Below are 15,274 nucleotides of genomic sequence, written 5' to 3'. Positions count from 1 at the left end.
CCGGCGGATTAATGATCTGGACCGCTGCGCCGGCTAGTGAGGATGTGGTATTCAGGTGGTTTCCCGCATCCGACTAGATGAATACTGGGCTGGTACCCACGTACCACAGCATTTACAGAACTCGCAAACACTTCGAAAACCTCCTCACCTTTTCACCTGGATTAACACTAGATGAAGACAAACAGGGTATACAAGTGGCTTTTAAGTTGTCATGTGAGAAAAGCTGGAGTTGGATTTCGCGTAACCCATACTTCCGGAATCCATGTTGGTTGGCATCGAGGAGGTCATTCTGTTCGAGACACCTCGTTACGTTTGAGCTCAGAATATTTTCTAAGACTCTGCAAGATATGAACGTAAATTACATTTGACGGTGGTTTTGTAGATCACTTTGCTACCATTCTTGTAGATGGATGTGACCTGTGCTTTTTTCCCAACCGGTGAGCACAGTTTTTCCACGAGGACACTACGGTGACAGATTTTTCTACAAGGAATCTACGGTATGTTGTGGTTAAAAGAGGGACAAGTTCAGCCGCCAGTTCTGTATAGAATCTGATAGGAATTTCGTGGTTTATGGGCCCATGTTAAGTTTTATTGATTTCAGCGTTTCCGCGTCTCCAACCCTAAATTTCAGTTCCTGTCATCCATAATTGAATATCTAGACAATAAATTTATTGGCATTGACAGCCTTTACGTATTACCCGAACTTCTCTAGATTTAGTGAGAGATCTTCCTATAACTTTCTGTGAAAATAATCATTGAATTCTTCGCACCTTAACCTTTTGACAGCAAAATTATACAAGTATGGAGCCGTAGTCGTTGTTTCTTTAGAAGTTTCCTTATAGACAGTGTATGTTACACAGGTCTTTTCCATCATGAACTGTTGTAATAGGTGCCTGTCAGTCCAGTGCATGGTCAACTATTCTTTTAAACTGGAGCCTCAGTTCTTCTGTGTTTCTCAGCACAGAAGTAAATGTTTGACGTTCATCATTGGGACATGAGAGAACTTCATCTTTACCTAGTTTACTAAATTTATAAATCTTTTTATATGCTTCAGTTTTCCTTTTCAGTTTGGTATCATTGTTGCTACAACTACCTTGGGGTCACAGATATCAGTTTCAAAGCAGACATCCTCCAAGAGTTCAGGTCTATTTGTTGTCGACATATTTAATACACATCTGAACTTTCTGTTCTCAGTAGTTTTCATATAATGCATTTGGTATTGCTTCGTAGAAGGTCTAGTCACACACACTGCTAAAAAATCTGTAATTATCCTAATCGATTAGGTGATGATCGAAGTCTACCCATGGAAAACAGTATGACTGGGGAACATGTGTACTAACAAGTTGTGTTTTTTTCCTAAGTTATCGATTACGTCTCGTAGTAAGTCTGGTGGTAGGTAGAAGGATCCAATAACGTATTTATGCCTAACGATAATACTGAGTCTTGCGCAAAAAATGTTGCATGCAACTTCTATTTCAACTTCTTTGGCTATGCATTTCTTGCCTACTGCGATGAATACACCATCTTCACGTGTCTTTGGCCTGTCTTTTCGACACATTTCGATTTATAAACACCCCAAAAATCTCACTACTTTCAATTTCGGGTTTTAGTCAGTTTTCTGCGTCTACCATGATGTACGCTCCACTGCTTCTTAAGAATGCTGGCACTTTCTTACGAATACACTGGTAGGATTTCAATAGTCTCGTCCATGGAAGGTATTTCTAGAGTTCTGACACGAATACTTTGGGGTCCCTTATAACTATCGTTGTCTGGACTGAATGGAAAGTCACATCAACCAGAAATCCATGTGTTTAGAGATGCTAAACCTGTTACAGTGACACAGTACTCAACTGTATGATGCAAATCTAGAAAGTAGCATCCTAGTTTTTATAGAACCATCAAAGTCTCTCGTTCGTCCTTCCACTCAACTTCGAACGAGCAAGCCACAATCACTTATGGGGACAATTCAGCAGTTGCGAGCTTTGTTAAAATTCCGTGAGTAAAATTGGTCTTATCAACATTTTCTTTCATTCCCTAAATGATTTAAGTATGGCCTCATAGACCAGTCGTCAGGCATCATTCTTGTCAAATTTTCGGCAGAGATGGTCGCACCCTGTTCCCTCAATGGGTGCCGCAACAGCTTCATCAACATGTTGAATGAGGCCTGCAGGCATGCATACTGAAGGCACAAGGTGATTCTTCGTTTCTTTTGTTGCCATTTCCATAAGAGGTACCATTATTTGCCGTTCGTTCGAACTACAGACCGCTTACTCTTTTGAGCTTTCCACCCCCTTATAAAGGGAGCAGCATGCTTCCCAACGAGTGAAGCGTGTCGCTTTGCCTCAGTTTCAATGTGAGTGACAGACACCATCCCAAACTTGTTGCTTAGTGGGATGGCTGAAGTACACAGAATTCTCCCTGGGCTTAGCCTTTCCTTTACAGAGCCGCTAGACCTACCACTCTTATGCCAACCCTAGTCCAGTCAACGAGGGGTAATAAGTTCTACATTTCCTAAAGAGGACAGATAGCACCACTGAGAGAGGATAATACTCTGGTAGATAATACTCTGGTAGATGTATATCAGTAGCATTCCCATAACACCCATTCGAAGCAGTTTCCAATCGCCTGACAACAGTTAGGATGATTGCCAGCTGTGAACGAACAGCATGTAACTCATCCGATAGGAGAGAACTGGATTCGCAATGGAGCTGCATTGCCATTGAAGCAATGTTGCTCTACCTCTACATTTACGTCATACTACGAAAACCTCGTGGTGTGTGGCGGAGGGTACTACTGGTACCACTAACTGATCCCCCCTACCCTGTTCCGTTCGCGAATGGCACTCGGGATGAATGATTGTCTAATTTCTCGAATTTTTTCGTCGTGGTCACTACGAGAGATGTATGTGGGAGGAAGTAACACGTTGTCCTACTCTTCACGGAATGTGCACTCTCAAAATCTCAACAGTACATTTTTCCGTGGGGCGAAACGCCACTCTTGAAACGTTCACCAACGGAGTTTGTTATCATGGTAACGCTCTCGCGCCGACTAAACGATCCTATGACGAAACGCGCCGCTCTTCGTTGGATCTTCTCTATCTCTTCTATCAGTCCTACCTGGTGAGGATCCCATATTGACGAACTATACACAAGAATTGTTCGAACAAGCGTCTTGTAAGATACTTCCCACATGGACGAGTCATATTTCCTTAAGATTCTTTCTATGTATCTCATTTTAGCATCTGCTTTTCTGCTTTTCCTACTGTTTGGTTTATACGGTCATTCTACATAAGATCGATCTGGATAGCTACTCCTAGTTATTTTACGGTAGATACTGTTTCTAGCAGTTTCTCGTCAGTAGTGTAGTAGCACAGTAGTGGTTTTCTCTTCAGATTTATGAGCAATATGTTACATTTATTTGCGTTCAGGCTCCCCTGCCAGAGCCTGCACCAATCTTATTGACAACCGCGTCATCTGCGACCACTCTTAAAGAGCATCCGACGCTTTCTACAGGGTCATTTACACAGGATGTTTCGAAATTCCCGTTACAAACTTCTAGAGCTTGTAGAGCGGAGTGGGTACATAGTATTTTGAATGGGAAACCATGTCCGGAAACGTACCGTCTCCGTGCTACAACCATTTGAAAACATGTTGGTGACGCGACCACTTTAACACGTAATTTGTTTGGCGTGACCCAGTACATTATTAATAACCAAAGTAATTGCTTGTGTACTCGTTGACGGGTTCTCTTCAAGTGATGCAGTACGACGTCTTCCACTTCGTATGTTCGGCGTCTCCTTGAGCACCATAGTCACGCCTGCTGACGGTGAAGGCACCCCTTCCTGGAAGCCGTTGCGTAATTGTGGGTAAAAGGGCATGCCATGGACTCATACGTTGTCGATAACGATCTTGATAAAGGCACCGAACATCTCTTCTATTACCGTGAGCTTCGCCATAAAGAGGGATCTCGTCGGTGTATTCTACAAATGTGTACTCAACCATGTTTCTGTAACACTCACAGACACGTGAATGAGGCTTGAACCAGGTCAGAGAGGTAGGATAGACGTGAAATGACGTCATCCAGTCCGACGTAAGCACCCTACGCCGCGACTACCCTGTTGCATAACTACCTAGCAAATATGTTTTCAAACGGCTGTAGCAAGGAAACGGTACGTTTTCAGACATGGGTCCTAATTCAAAATATTGTCTACTCAGTCGATGCGTTTCCAGACATGGATTCCAGTTCTAAATATTGTCTACTAAGTCCCCTCTACAAGTCCTAAGAGTTTGGAACAGGAATTTCCGAACAGCCTGTATACATTGTAAATAATAACGGTCCTATCATATTTCCTTGGGGTACTGCGCAGAGTACCTTTACATCGGCCGATTTTGTTCTGTTAAGAACGACGTGTTGAAATCTGTCTCCAAGTAAGTCTTCAATAGTAAACAAATAACTTCAAATTAAGCTTGTTGATTCTTTTTTTAATTTCTGCGTCTATTGCGCTAGGAGGATTACAAGTTCCGTTTCATGTCCCCATTCCGTGACTGGCATCCAAGAAAGTGATTTTTCCTTATAACAACAAAAAGACTTGGATAAAATTTGCCCTGGATATCCTGGAACTACTTAGATGTCCAACTCTGCGGAAAAACTCAGTATATATTGCATCAGAGTCGGTGCAGGTACTAACAAAGACATGACACCAACTAATAGGAAGGCGAAAAATAATCTCACGTTAAATAGTCGATTCCGGATTGACCAACAGTTATCACAATATTACATTCACAATAAACGACAAAACGATACTGATCAGAACACACTTCTTGTAAATAAAAATATTTTGAACACAGCAAACTGGAACAATCCACGCGAAATATTGAATCTTGTAAACAAAGTGTAGGATAGTATAGATCTAAGGACACAGGCCTGCAAGAAATAATTCAACACGCGCAAGTCAAATGTACACCAAAAGCTGCCATCACACCATTAAAGAGTATACTGTGGCCACCTGATCTGACAGACGGCGTACAAAGAGAGCTAGAAGAGACCATTAGAGGTCTCCCACTGTAGTCATCCAACCCGACTGGCGCAATACAGGAACGTTAACGTCCAACACCGATAACTGCTTAGCGAGCACAAACAGGTGCTGTGGAAAAGCTATGTTAAAAACAAGTTAAAGTGCCATTTGTGGGGTAAGCCGTGCGAAATAATGACGGCAAAATCGAAACACCAGTCGTTTCGCCCACAATGGAAACAAAAAATCTATCGATGACCTGAAAATTTCAGCAGAGTACCTGCTCGGCAAACGCCTCCCGGACGAAGATCCAGATGAAAAACATTGAATGCGTTCATACTTTGATAAGCACGCAGTTTCGTGAAGAAGACGACGACTTAGCCGCAACTAAATTGATAAGCGGGAAGGTTCATCGCTGGGTTCTGAAATAAATAATAGTGCAAGTTATTCAGTTCCTAATCTGAAAAATTCCTATGCGACGTTGAAGACATTGACAAACAGGTGATCGAGACAATAGACGTATACGACGAAAAATACACAGTTGTAATTTTAATTAAAATCTACATTGTTTGCGCCGGTGAGAGATCTACCTGTCCCCCACAAACCACAGATACCCCAGTTTCTATAATACAACATTTTCGATCACTATAGGGATATAGTCGTGAAATGAACAGCTGACATAAGAAAATTAACCAAAAGAACTACCAACGAGTGACCAAAGGACCACATTCTGCGGTTCTTATTATCATCTTAAAATGTGTTTGGCACCTAGAAACCACAAAGCTCTGTATATCATCGACACTCTCCAAGTGTTTCATTCACTTTTCGCGGAATTTCATTGGTGATTACAGATGATAGTCCAGTCCTTGCCCAATAGTTAACGTGATTTCGTCGATTTCAAAACATGAGGTGCCATTATCCCACAGCACTGTCAATCACAATATTATTTACACAATTTTGACTGTGAGGGGGATTTGCAATTTCGGTAGGCTCTCCCACCTTTGTGATGTACGTGACAGACGTTTGCAGGTCTCAGCCCTTATCCCGACCCCCGGTCCGTACGGTAGAAAAGCCAGCCCGATTTGCTCGCCGGCTGAGCACAACCAGCCGGGCCAAATCGGCTCGTCGCTTGCGCAGCCAGTCGCGTTGCCCGCTGAGGTTGCTCACAGGACCAGCCTGCCGCCTCAGCTGCGTTACGTTCTGCGCCTGTCTGCAGGCTCCCCTTCTCTATTGCTGCGAGGGTTGCCCAGGAAGTAATGCACCGCATTTTTTTTCTCAGCTGAAAACAATGCTACGAATGCGAAACTTTACGTATGTATTATTTGAAGTCTCCTGAGTGAGCATGCTAAGTTTCCGTCACTTCTGACAGATAGCGTAGCTGCAGGACAGTTTCAAAATGGCTTCTGTAGGTGTTGTACGTCACAAGCAAAGTGCCGTCATTGAATTTCTCAGTGCAGAGAAAGAAACTGTGGGAAATATTCACAAACGCTTGTGCAAAGGCCAGCCGGAGTGGCCGTGCGGTTCTAGGCTCTACAGTCTGGAACCGAGCGACCACTACGGTCGCAGGTTCGAATCCTGCCTCGGGCATGGATGTGTGTGATGTCCTTAGGTTAGTTAGGTTTAATTAGTTCTAAGTTCTAGGCGACTGATGACCTCAGCAGTTAAGTCCCATAGTACTCAGAGCCATTTGAGAGCCGGTTCGACGGAGCTCCGCGGTTTGCAGCGGTCGGGGAAACCATCCACGGCTTTCACACCTGACAATTGCAGTGAGTTGATATTGCCATCCAAGAGGACAGACGCATTACGACTCGGCAGTTGGCGCTGCATCTGTCAACCAGCAGAGGAAGTTCACACAGTGAAGCACTGGCTCCGCCACCAGGACAAAGATTGGTACCGACAGGGCATACACGCCCTTGTTTCGCGCTGCAGGAAGGCTATAGAACGACATGGAGATTACATGGAGGAATGGGGTGTGTAGATAAAGCACCACTCTTTCGTGTGTGTAATTCTCACTATGTTCAATAACGAATTGTTGAAGGAAGAAAATGCCGTGCATTACTTTCTGGGTAACCCTCGTATTTCTGCACACAAACTTGCGTTCACATGCGCATCGAAAGTGATACCACAGTTCGTGACGTACTACAGGTATACCGCAACTGCAAGTACGAACACCTAGGATTCAGAGGCACACATGCAGTGGAGCCACATTCCGCCACGCCACTGAAAGTCGGTGCTACTTACAAGGGGAGGACACGACGTTGGGACCACGGATTTACTTTGTACGCCTTTAGTAGGACATTAAAACAACTTAATGCGCAAGTAGTGAGGTGCATTACTCTGGCATTTCCGAGAAAATCGCAGGAGAAGTTTTACGAGTCTGTTACGTAAGTAATGCATTTGTGCGTCGGTGCCGGATGCTAGAGTTCATGGTGGTCAAGTGGTGACCGGCGCGATAGCTCAGCGTGTTCGGTCAGAGGAAGAGCTGCCCGTTTTAATAAAAAAAAAACTGAGTGACTGGATCAACGATGCACTTGAACGGGTGTCATGGGACATCCTCCCCAAACAAATTTAACGAACAAAATGAGATAAAACAAAAAGTGGTTAGCGTTCGAGCTACGTTAGACAAAAACGTATGAGGCAGCGGTTCGACTCACGCTCAAACCTTCATTTCTTTAGTACAAGTGTAAATTATGTGATATTCAAAAAAATTGCACCTACACTATTCGTTCTTGCTACACTAGCAACGTCTCATCGCTACGCAGGTTAACTGCTAAATGTTGCCTGCCTCTGTGTCCGTAGCTTGAAGCGTCGAGGTACAAAGTAGTGCCAGGTACCTTACCAGACTGAATGTATAAGGGATTTCGCAAATCACGACAGTCACACATTTTTAGGAAAACTCTATACGTTTCCTTATTTACTTGCCGATAGTTATAAATACGTTTGTTTGGGGAGGGTGGTTGATTTGGGGGAAGAGGGAAAAGACCATACTGCGAGGTCATCGGTCTCATCGGAGTAGGGAAAAGCTGGGAAAGGAAGTCGGCCGTGCCCTTTCAGAGGAACTTTTCCGGCATTTGCCTGAAGCAAGTCAAGGAAATCATGGAATGCCTAAATTAGGATGGCCAGACGCGGGATTGAACCGTCGTCCTCCCGAAAGCGTGTTCACTGTGCTAACCACTGCGCCACCTCGCCCGGTAAAGTATGTTTATCCTAACAATTAATTAAAATTAGTAATTAGTCAAATAACATGAAATTCACTAAAGCTGCATGCAAATGCACATTGTATTTTTAATTACATTAATTTCATTTTAAATTAAATAATATGGCCAGTATGAGAAAACTCTAATGCGATAACTTGCACAACACTATTAATTACCGCCTATATTATGTAAGTTGACGAAATATTGAAACCTGTGCCACTGCGGGATTTGTACTAACAGCAGCTACACATTGACAATTTCTTGTGCAATGTGCACAAGATTAATCCTCTCAGAATGTGACATTTGCTAAAATTTTAGTTTATAATGCACGAGATGTGGAAAGGAGCAGGCGTCTAGAGTGAGTGGGCGCAGTACTCTCTGTTGCAGACGGTGGTGGAGGCGTGCCAGAAGAAGCGACAGTGCAAGTTCCAGCCAACCGGACGGCCCTACGGCACAGATCCCTGCCCCGGGACGCCCAAGTACGTCCACGTCGATTACAAGTGCCGGCCCTGTAAGTACGCCTCAAATGTGATTTCAACAAAGCTCACTGCACCATCAATTTTCTTAAAATGAAAAATTCGCTGTAAGACGTTCACACACTCAGCACTGCTATTTATTGTTTAACAGGTAACAAACCTATAGAAGCATATGACAAGCATAAACCACAAAAATAAGACCTAACACAAAAATACGAAAATATTAACAGATTTATAAAGTAATCAAAAGCCTTATTGATTTACTGCGGTAAATGGTTTTTCATTTCGTTCAGTTATGTACAATGCAAGATATAAGGCGGATATCTGCCGTATACCGTGCGGTTGTGACATACTTTGGTCAGGCTATCAGGGTCATGGATGACCAGTGATTAGAGTTTAAGCGTCACACATTACCTTGGTATCGGTCATCCCATGGAATATAACAACACAGAACTTCTGAAATGCCCGTTTAGGCATTGGGATAATATTATTACGGAAGCAGCAGAGATTAAATTACCAAGTGACCTGGCAAATAAGGAGTTCTTTTGCTTAAAACCTGCTTCGAATCTTTCTCCTTCCCTGATCAAACAACAGAGCGACAGAGTTAATGTTACTCACCTGTTGGTGATTAATATTAACTATCCATAAGAGATTGGTCGTCTTTGGTTGTTTTGGCGCTAGTTGTTTATATTGTTGAAATGTCATTGCACAGCACTCCAGATCGATTCCGCACGAAGCCACAAAGTACTCAATGTACGGAAGTGTGTTGTAAGGACAGTTTTTTGCGTCCATTCTCGAATTTCATGTTGTTATCTGTATAAAAAATTAGTCTTACAAACAATAGTTTCCCAATATATTTAATCTCTTATGAAGTTTTTTTACAAAAAATTTGGCATTTTTGAAAGTATTAGGAGCATTCAGAAATATAACACTAGGAACGGTAGTTACCACTATGCACATCTTAACCTTACCGTTGCACAGAAAGGAGCAAAGTATTCAGCCATAAAAATATGTGATTACGTTCCTTTGGGTAAAGGTGTTGGCAGATAAACTTTGTAAAACATATTAAAATAATTTCTACTTCACAACTTCTTCTGCTCCAGACATGAGTATCTAAATGTACTGTATGGGTGTGGGTGGGTTACATTTATCAAATTTTGATGTAGATTAAAATTAAAACAAAAATCTAGTTACGTAAATGATCAGCACGTAAGCTTCTTATCAAAGAGAAAATGTATCATATTTGTGAACCTGCTGACATGTTCCACGTCATTCCGAATTGTCACAAATATGATCCACAGAACATGTAACGAAACTGGCCTAAACTAGTGCAGTTTAAAATTATGGCAAGTGAACATTCAGAGTGGTAATTATCATCCCAGTTCCATCGGAGCTCTAAGCCCACTACGTGGACGATATGATGTTTTCGAACACACAAGCTATTTTCTTCCTAATTTACCACTGTGCTTCAAAACAAAATAATTTACCTGTAGTCTCCATGATCCAGCGTCATGGAGTCGTTCCAGTCCCCTGGAAATCCTGCTACTGCTCATTCACTAGTAATACATTCTACTAATTCTCCCATATCGCTACAATACCTTCTGGGCTGAATACAGCGCCCAATTTATTAAGAGATGCTTTGCATCTTGCATACCTGGTTCTGATGTGGTTGAGCCGGCTCCGGATTTATCTTGACAGGCACGTGTAGGTGTTATGGTTAGGTCAATCGGATGTTCCAGTCCTTATATAATAAACAGTTTTCAGTTATCACCGTGGGCTGGAAGAAGTAGGTTGGTGGCTACTATTTAGGTTCTGCACAGACTTTTTAAATTCAAGTCCGATATGTGGAAGGTGAGAAAGACTTTTGTGAACTGGAACTGTTCTGCTCTCATCTGAGAATTTATGGTGCATGTTGGATGAGACACAAGCAATGAAACTGGTATTTCTAACTTATTTCTAACTTAGTCGAACCCACTACCACTCCCCATCCAGGTCATCCGTCAATGTTACCTCCCCCCCTCCCCCCATCGAGGTCACCTCTCAATGTCACCCCTCACCTTCCCCCCTCAAAGTTATCAGTAAAGACCATCCCTAAAGGTAAACTTTTCCTCTCCTCCTGACTCCTCCCTCCTCCCCCTCCCCTTCTCCTTCCCCATACAGTTTTCCATATTTCGCGCAAATCTAGCCCACTTGTCCTACATGAAAAAAATTCACAATGATGGAAAAAAGGTCAGCTGAAATGGCCATGAACAAAATTCAAGATGTCAGAAATGTCAGGAATCTGATTTAGCGTTCTATATCACCTTCTATGTTTGAGATTGCCCACTTGTGTTACTTAAAAAATTAAAGATGAGGGAAATAGGCCAGTTAAAATCGTGGTGTAAATAAATCCAAAATGTTTAAAATGGTGGGGCATTTGATATCTACTACTATGTTGGAGGTAGCCCACATGCACTACTTAAAAAATACATTTCCCCACCTTCCCCTCTCCCACCATGTCGCAACAATTGCCTTGTTCCTGTCTCTGTGTACCAAATACTATTACAGACTGCTGTAGTTGGGCACACTATTATTATTATTATTATTATTATTTATAAACAATTTCTGGATGAGAGCTGAAGCAGCGCTTAAGTGCTGGAGCAGGCAGCATCTGTCCACACGGTATATGGTATAAGGGATGGCTGTCAGCTGAGGTGACAAGCACTGTTCTGGGCTGCTCGCAGCAGCCAGTGGGTGGATGGAAGGGAGTAGTCCGTCTGGCTATGCTGTTGTGGGAGTAGGGGAACCAATGGCTGGGCTCTGGGACAATTTTATTTTAACACCTACGACTGTATCATGAGTGAAGCACATCAGCGTGAGCTGAAAAGAAGAAGCACACTTTCGTTTTTCCCACGCAATTACCTGAGCTGGAGAGAAGAATCACATACTTTCTTTTCTTACCACACACCCACCTGCGTTGAAAAGAAGAACGATTCACCGGATGATGGCTCTTTGTATTACATGTGTCAGTGTAAGGGTGCGTAATGATTAGTTGGGTGTGACTTTTATGTATCCAGTTGATCCACATCATGCTGTGAGTGACGTCTGTGTGTGTGTGAATTCCTAAGGGACCAAACTGCTGAGGTCATCAGTCCCTAGACTTACGCACTTCTTAAACAACCTGAAACTGACTTATGCTAAGAACAACACACACACACACACACACACACATGCCCTAGGGAGGACTCGAAGCTCCGGCGGGGGGCGCGGGGGGGGGGGGGCGCAGTCTGTCACATGGGGCTTCTAACCACTCGGCCAATCCGCGCGGCTGAGTGACGTGCCGCATGCTTACTGTTGGGGTACATAATAATGAAATATCTTTGGATCCCAGCCACGTGTAACCCCCCCACCCGGGCATCTGCCCTTATATTGATGGAAATTGCTTGGACTTCCTGGTCCTGGATGAAGCTCAGTGCTTCATGTCCTGTGCTTTGTACCCCCCCTCCTCCTCTCTCACACTACCTCAGTTACTCCATATTTCTGTACAGTAGCATCTAAGTAAGCACATTCAGATCATTCAGACAATGAATTTTCTAGTTGCAAGGCATACTGCTATTGACCACACCATACCAGTTGAATGCTGATGATGTAAAACACGTTCTCAATGGCAGGTTTGCAGTATCCTAGTACAAGCCTGTTGTAATAATTGAGAATCCCTGATATAACAGTTCGCAAATGCTGTCAGCTATGTAGCGATTTATTAATCAGATAACTTATATGTTCCAAAAGACATAGTCAGTCTCAACTGCATCTATGATAATGAATACAAGCCAAAACAATGAAATAAAATTTTTACCAAGGTCAGGAGTCGAACGCAGGTCTCCTGCTCACTTTTTTAAAATCTCATTTTGTTCGATATTGTTCGTTGTATTTGTTCGGGGCGGATGTCCTATGACACTTGTCCAGATTCATTGATTATCCATTTACTCCGTTTTTTTTTTTTTATTACGGACCCTCCGACCGAACACGTTGAGCTACCGTGCCAGCTCACTGCGCCACCCTGGCACTGCGGTTAACATCAGTGCACGGATTACCCTAGTATGTCTTCCTCCCTAATACAAACTCCAGTTCACGCCCCTGCCCTTCTTGATGTTCCCCTTCTTAACTAGTGTCAGTATTGCAGAGACTCTCTAACACTGGAGTAGCACCTTAGCGCTGAACGAAATGGACATTATCTTGCCTCTACCGCAGGTGTAGGTGATATATTGATAAGGTGAATTATATATTCCAGAGACGTATGAAGTCTCAGCTTTATCTATGATAATGAATACAGGCCGAAGGGATGAACTGAAACTTTTGCCAAGACCAGGATACCAACACAGTTCTACTGTTCACTAGACAGATGTGTAGCCACTGCGCCGCCCTGGCACTGCATTTAACGCTGCTGCACAGATTAACCTAGTACGTCTCGCTCCCTAATACAAACTCCAATACATGTGTCAGCTCGTTTGATACAACTGTGTTAGCTGTGGTGCCGGTGTGTCGCAGTGGTTAAAACGTGTGCCTACTGAGCAGGAGACCAAGCTTCAAATCCTGGCCTTGCTACAAATTGTAATTTATTGCTTTGGCTGGTATTCATCATCATAGATAGAGATGACACGTAACATGTCTCTGTAACGTATAAATATGCTGGTTAATATATAACCTACACCTGAGTTACAGGCAGGGTTATCCTCACTTTGTTGAGAGCTAATGTGCTATTCCAGTGTTAGGGAGCCTTTGCAGTACTGAAAAGAGTTAAGAAGGGGAACATCAAGATGGGCTGATGTGTGAATTTGAGTTTGTATTAGGGAGGGGGCATGTTAAGGTAACCTGTGCAACTCCATGACCTGCAGTGCCTCTGTGGTGCAGTTTTTAGTGCATTTGCCTAGTGAACAGGAGACGTGTGTTCGAATCCCTGCCTTGGCACAAGATTTCATTCATTGCTTCTGACTGTATTCATTATCATAGATATGTAGTGACTCTGTATGTATGGTGTCAATGTTTCAGCAGAGAAGTTCCAGATGTGTTATTGGAAAATTATAGAATATGCACTGTTAAGTCCCATAGAGAGAACTACTGACAGTGCATGTAGCTAGCAATTTGGACAGTATGCAGTACACTCATTTCCAGGAAGAGACATTTAGGAGTCTATGTTCACCAGTGGTGCAATTCAGTGTGGACTAGATGGACGAAAGGACTAGAAGTTGTATGTAAACAGTTATTTTGAAAATCTTGTTCGTGATGTTGTTGAGAAAGTTCGCCAAACAGGTAGTTCGCATTCTGTGGATGGTATTGTGGTGAATCATTTCGACGTTTGCTGTACCCTGGAAAAGACATTTATATTCCAAGCAATATTTCGGTCAGATATTCCCTCAGAACTGCAGTCATATATGAAGTTATTTGCGTGTCGTGCTGTTAAGCTTGAACTTTATAACAAATGTATTCCTCTTATTCATAAAAAATTGTATAAAAATGGTTAAGTTTTATTATCATCTTATAAAAACCATTGCTGTTGTATGATTACATTTCATTTCTATAAGTACGAAGTGGACAAAATTTAGTCATCATGAAGTTATTGTGAAGGATTGGTCATGTCGGAAAGATGCTGCGAATGAGATGCATAATAAAGAATTACTACCAAATTTATTAGAAACGTGGAAAGTCTGATATTGTATTGATACTGATCACTCATCGAGAAGTCATACGTTATGAAAAAAAAGTTAATGTATTGTCAAGAACACTCTTCTAAGAACAACACAGACTGCCTCAAATAAGAAACTATTCCTATTTCTGGAGACATATCAAAACAGATGCATTCTATCGCAAATGTACACACGTCTTCCAAAACAGTTAATTCCAGATAATGCGAATTTCCTTGCTGCTTTTAAACAAGTCTCGTGTAATGTAAAAGGAATATTCAACAGCCCTGTCCGTAGTGAGATGTATTTTTGCTAATTTCATTCTATCTGTAACTACTTTTGGCAAGGAAACACGTACGGTTTTATTGTCAATGACGAAACGAAAGCAGGATTTCATGGACGATATCGACAAGGGCTTTGTGAATAACCAATAGTACGTCGAAGAATATATAAAATAATGTTTCATGAGTGAGATGGTGTTGACCTATTTCATTTCGCTAAATCATTTTCAGATCAAGCTGTTAAAGAAAATACGAGGCAATGGAGCACGTATCAAACGAGGGCTGATCGTAGTCCCGTTTTGCAGCAGAATATTAGAACACATTCTGAACGAAATAACCTTCCTGCTAAACGCAGACATCTCACCTACTGAGCTGAAAATAGTTTTTTCTGTAACTCCAAGAGGAATAGGACTACAAATCCCCCTGAACTCCTTAATGGATTTATAACTCTTTATTGTTTCTAAATTTTCAACGTTCACCTAACAACACTTTACAGCTCCTTGAATAGCAAGAATCTGACAAGTTTTAACAGAGCACAACTAATAAAGCACAACAGAGTTACTCACCATAAAGTACCTGCCAAAAACAGTGTAACAGGAAAACACACAAGAATTCCTAATATCTGAGAGACAATCACTACACCAGTTTC

The 15,274-nt window shown here is 42.4% G+C and overlaps 1 protein-coding gene across 1 annotated transcript in view; it reads left to right on the top strand.

Moving 5' to 3' along the window:
* Positions 1-15,274, top strand: part of LOC126471020 (protein eva-1) — a 333,354-nt gene that overhangs the window by 35,525 nt on the left and 282,555 nt on the right. Inside the window, exon 3 of the mRNA XM_050099080.1 lies at positions 8,581-8,719. Coding sequence (XP_049955037.1) covers positions 8,581-8,719 — 139 coding nt within the window. The remainder of the gene's footprint in view (positions 1-8,580; positions 8,720-15,274) is intronic.

This window comes from Schistocerca serialis, chromosome 3 (genome assembly GCF_023864345.2).
Source record: "Schistocerca serialis cubense isolate TAMUIC-IGC-003099 chromosome 3, iqSchSeri2.2, whole genome shotgun sequence".
NCBI classification, from domain to species: Eukaryota; Metazoa; Arthropoda; class Insecta; order Orthoptera; family Acrididae; genus Schistocerca; species Schistocerca serialis.
The sequence above is the reverse complement of the archived record's forward strand: the minus strand, read 5'-3'. Positions and strand labels throughout refer to the sequence as shown.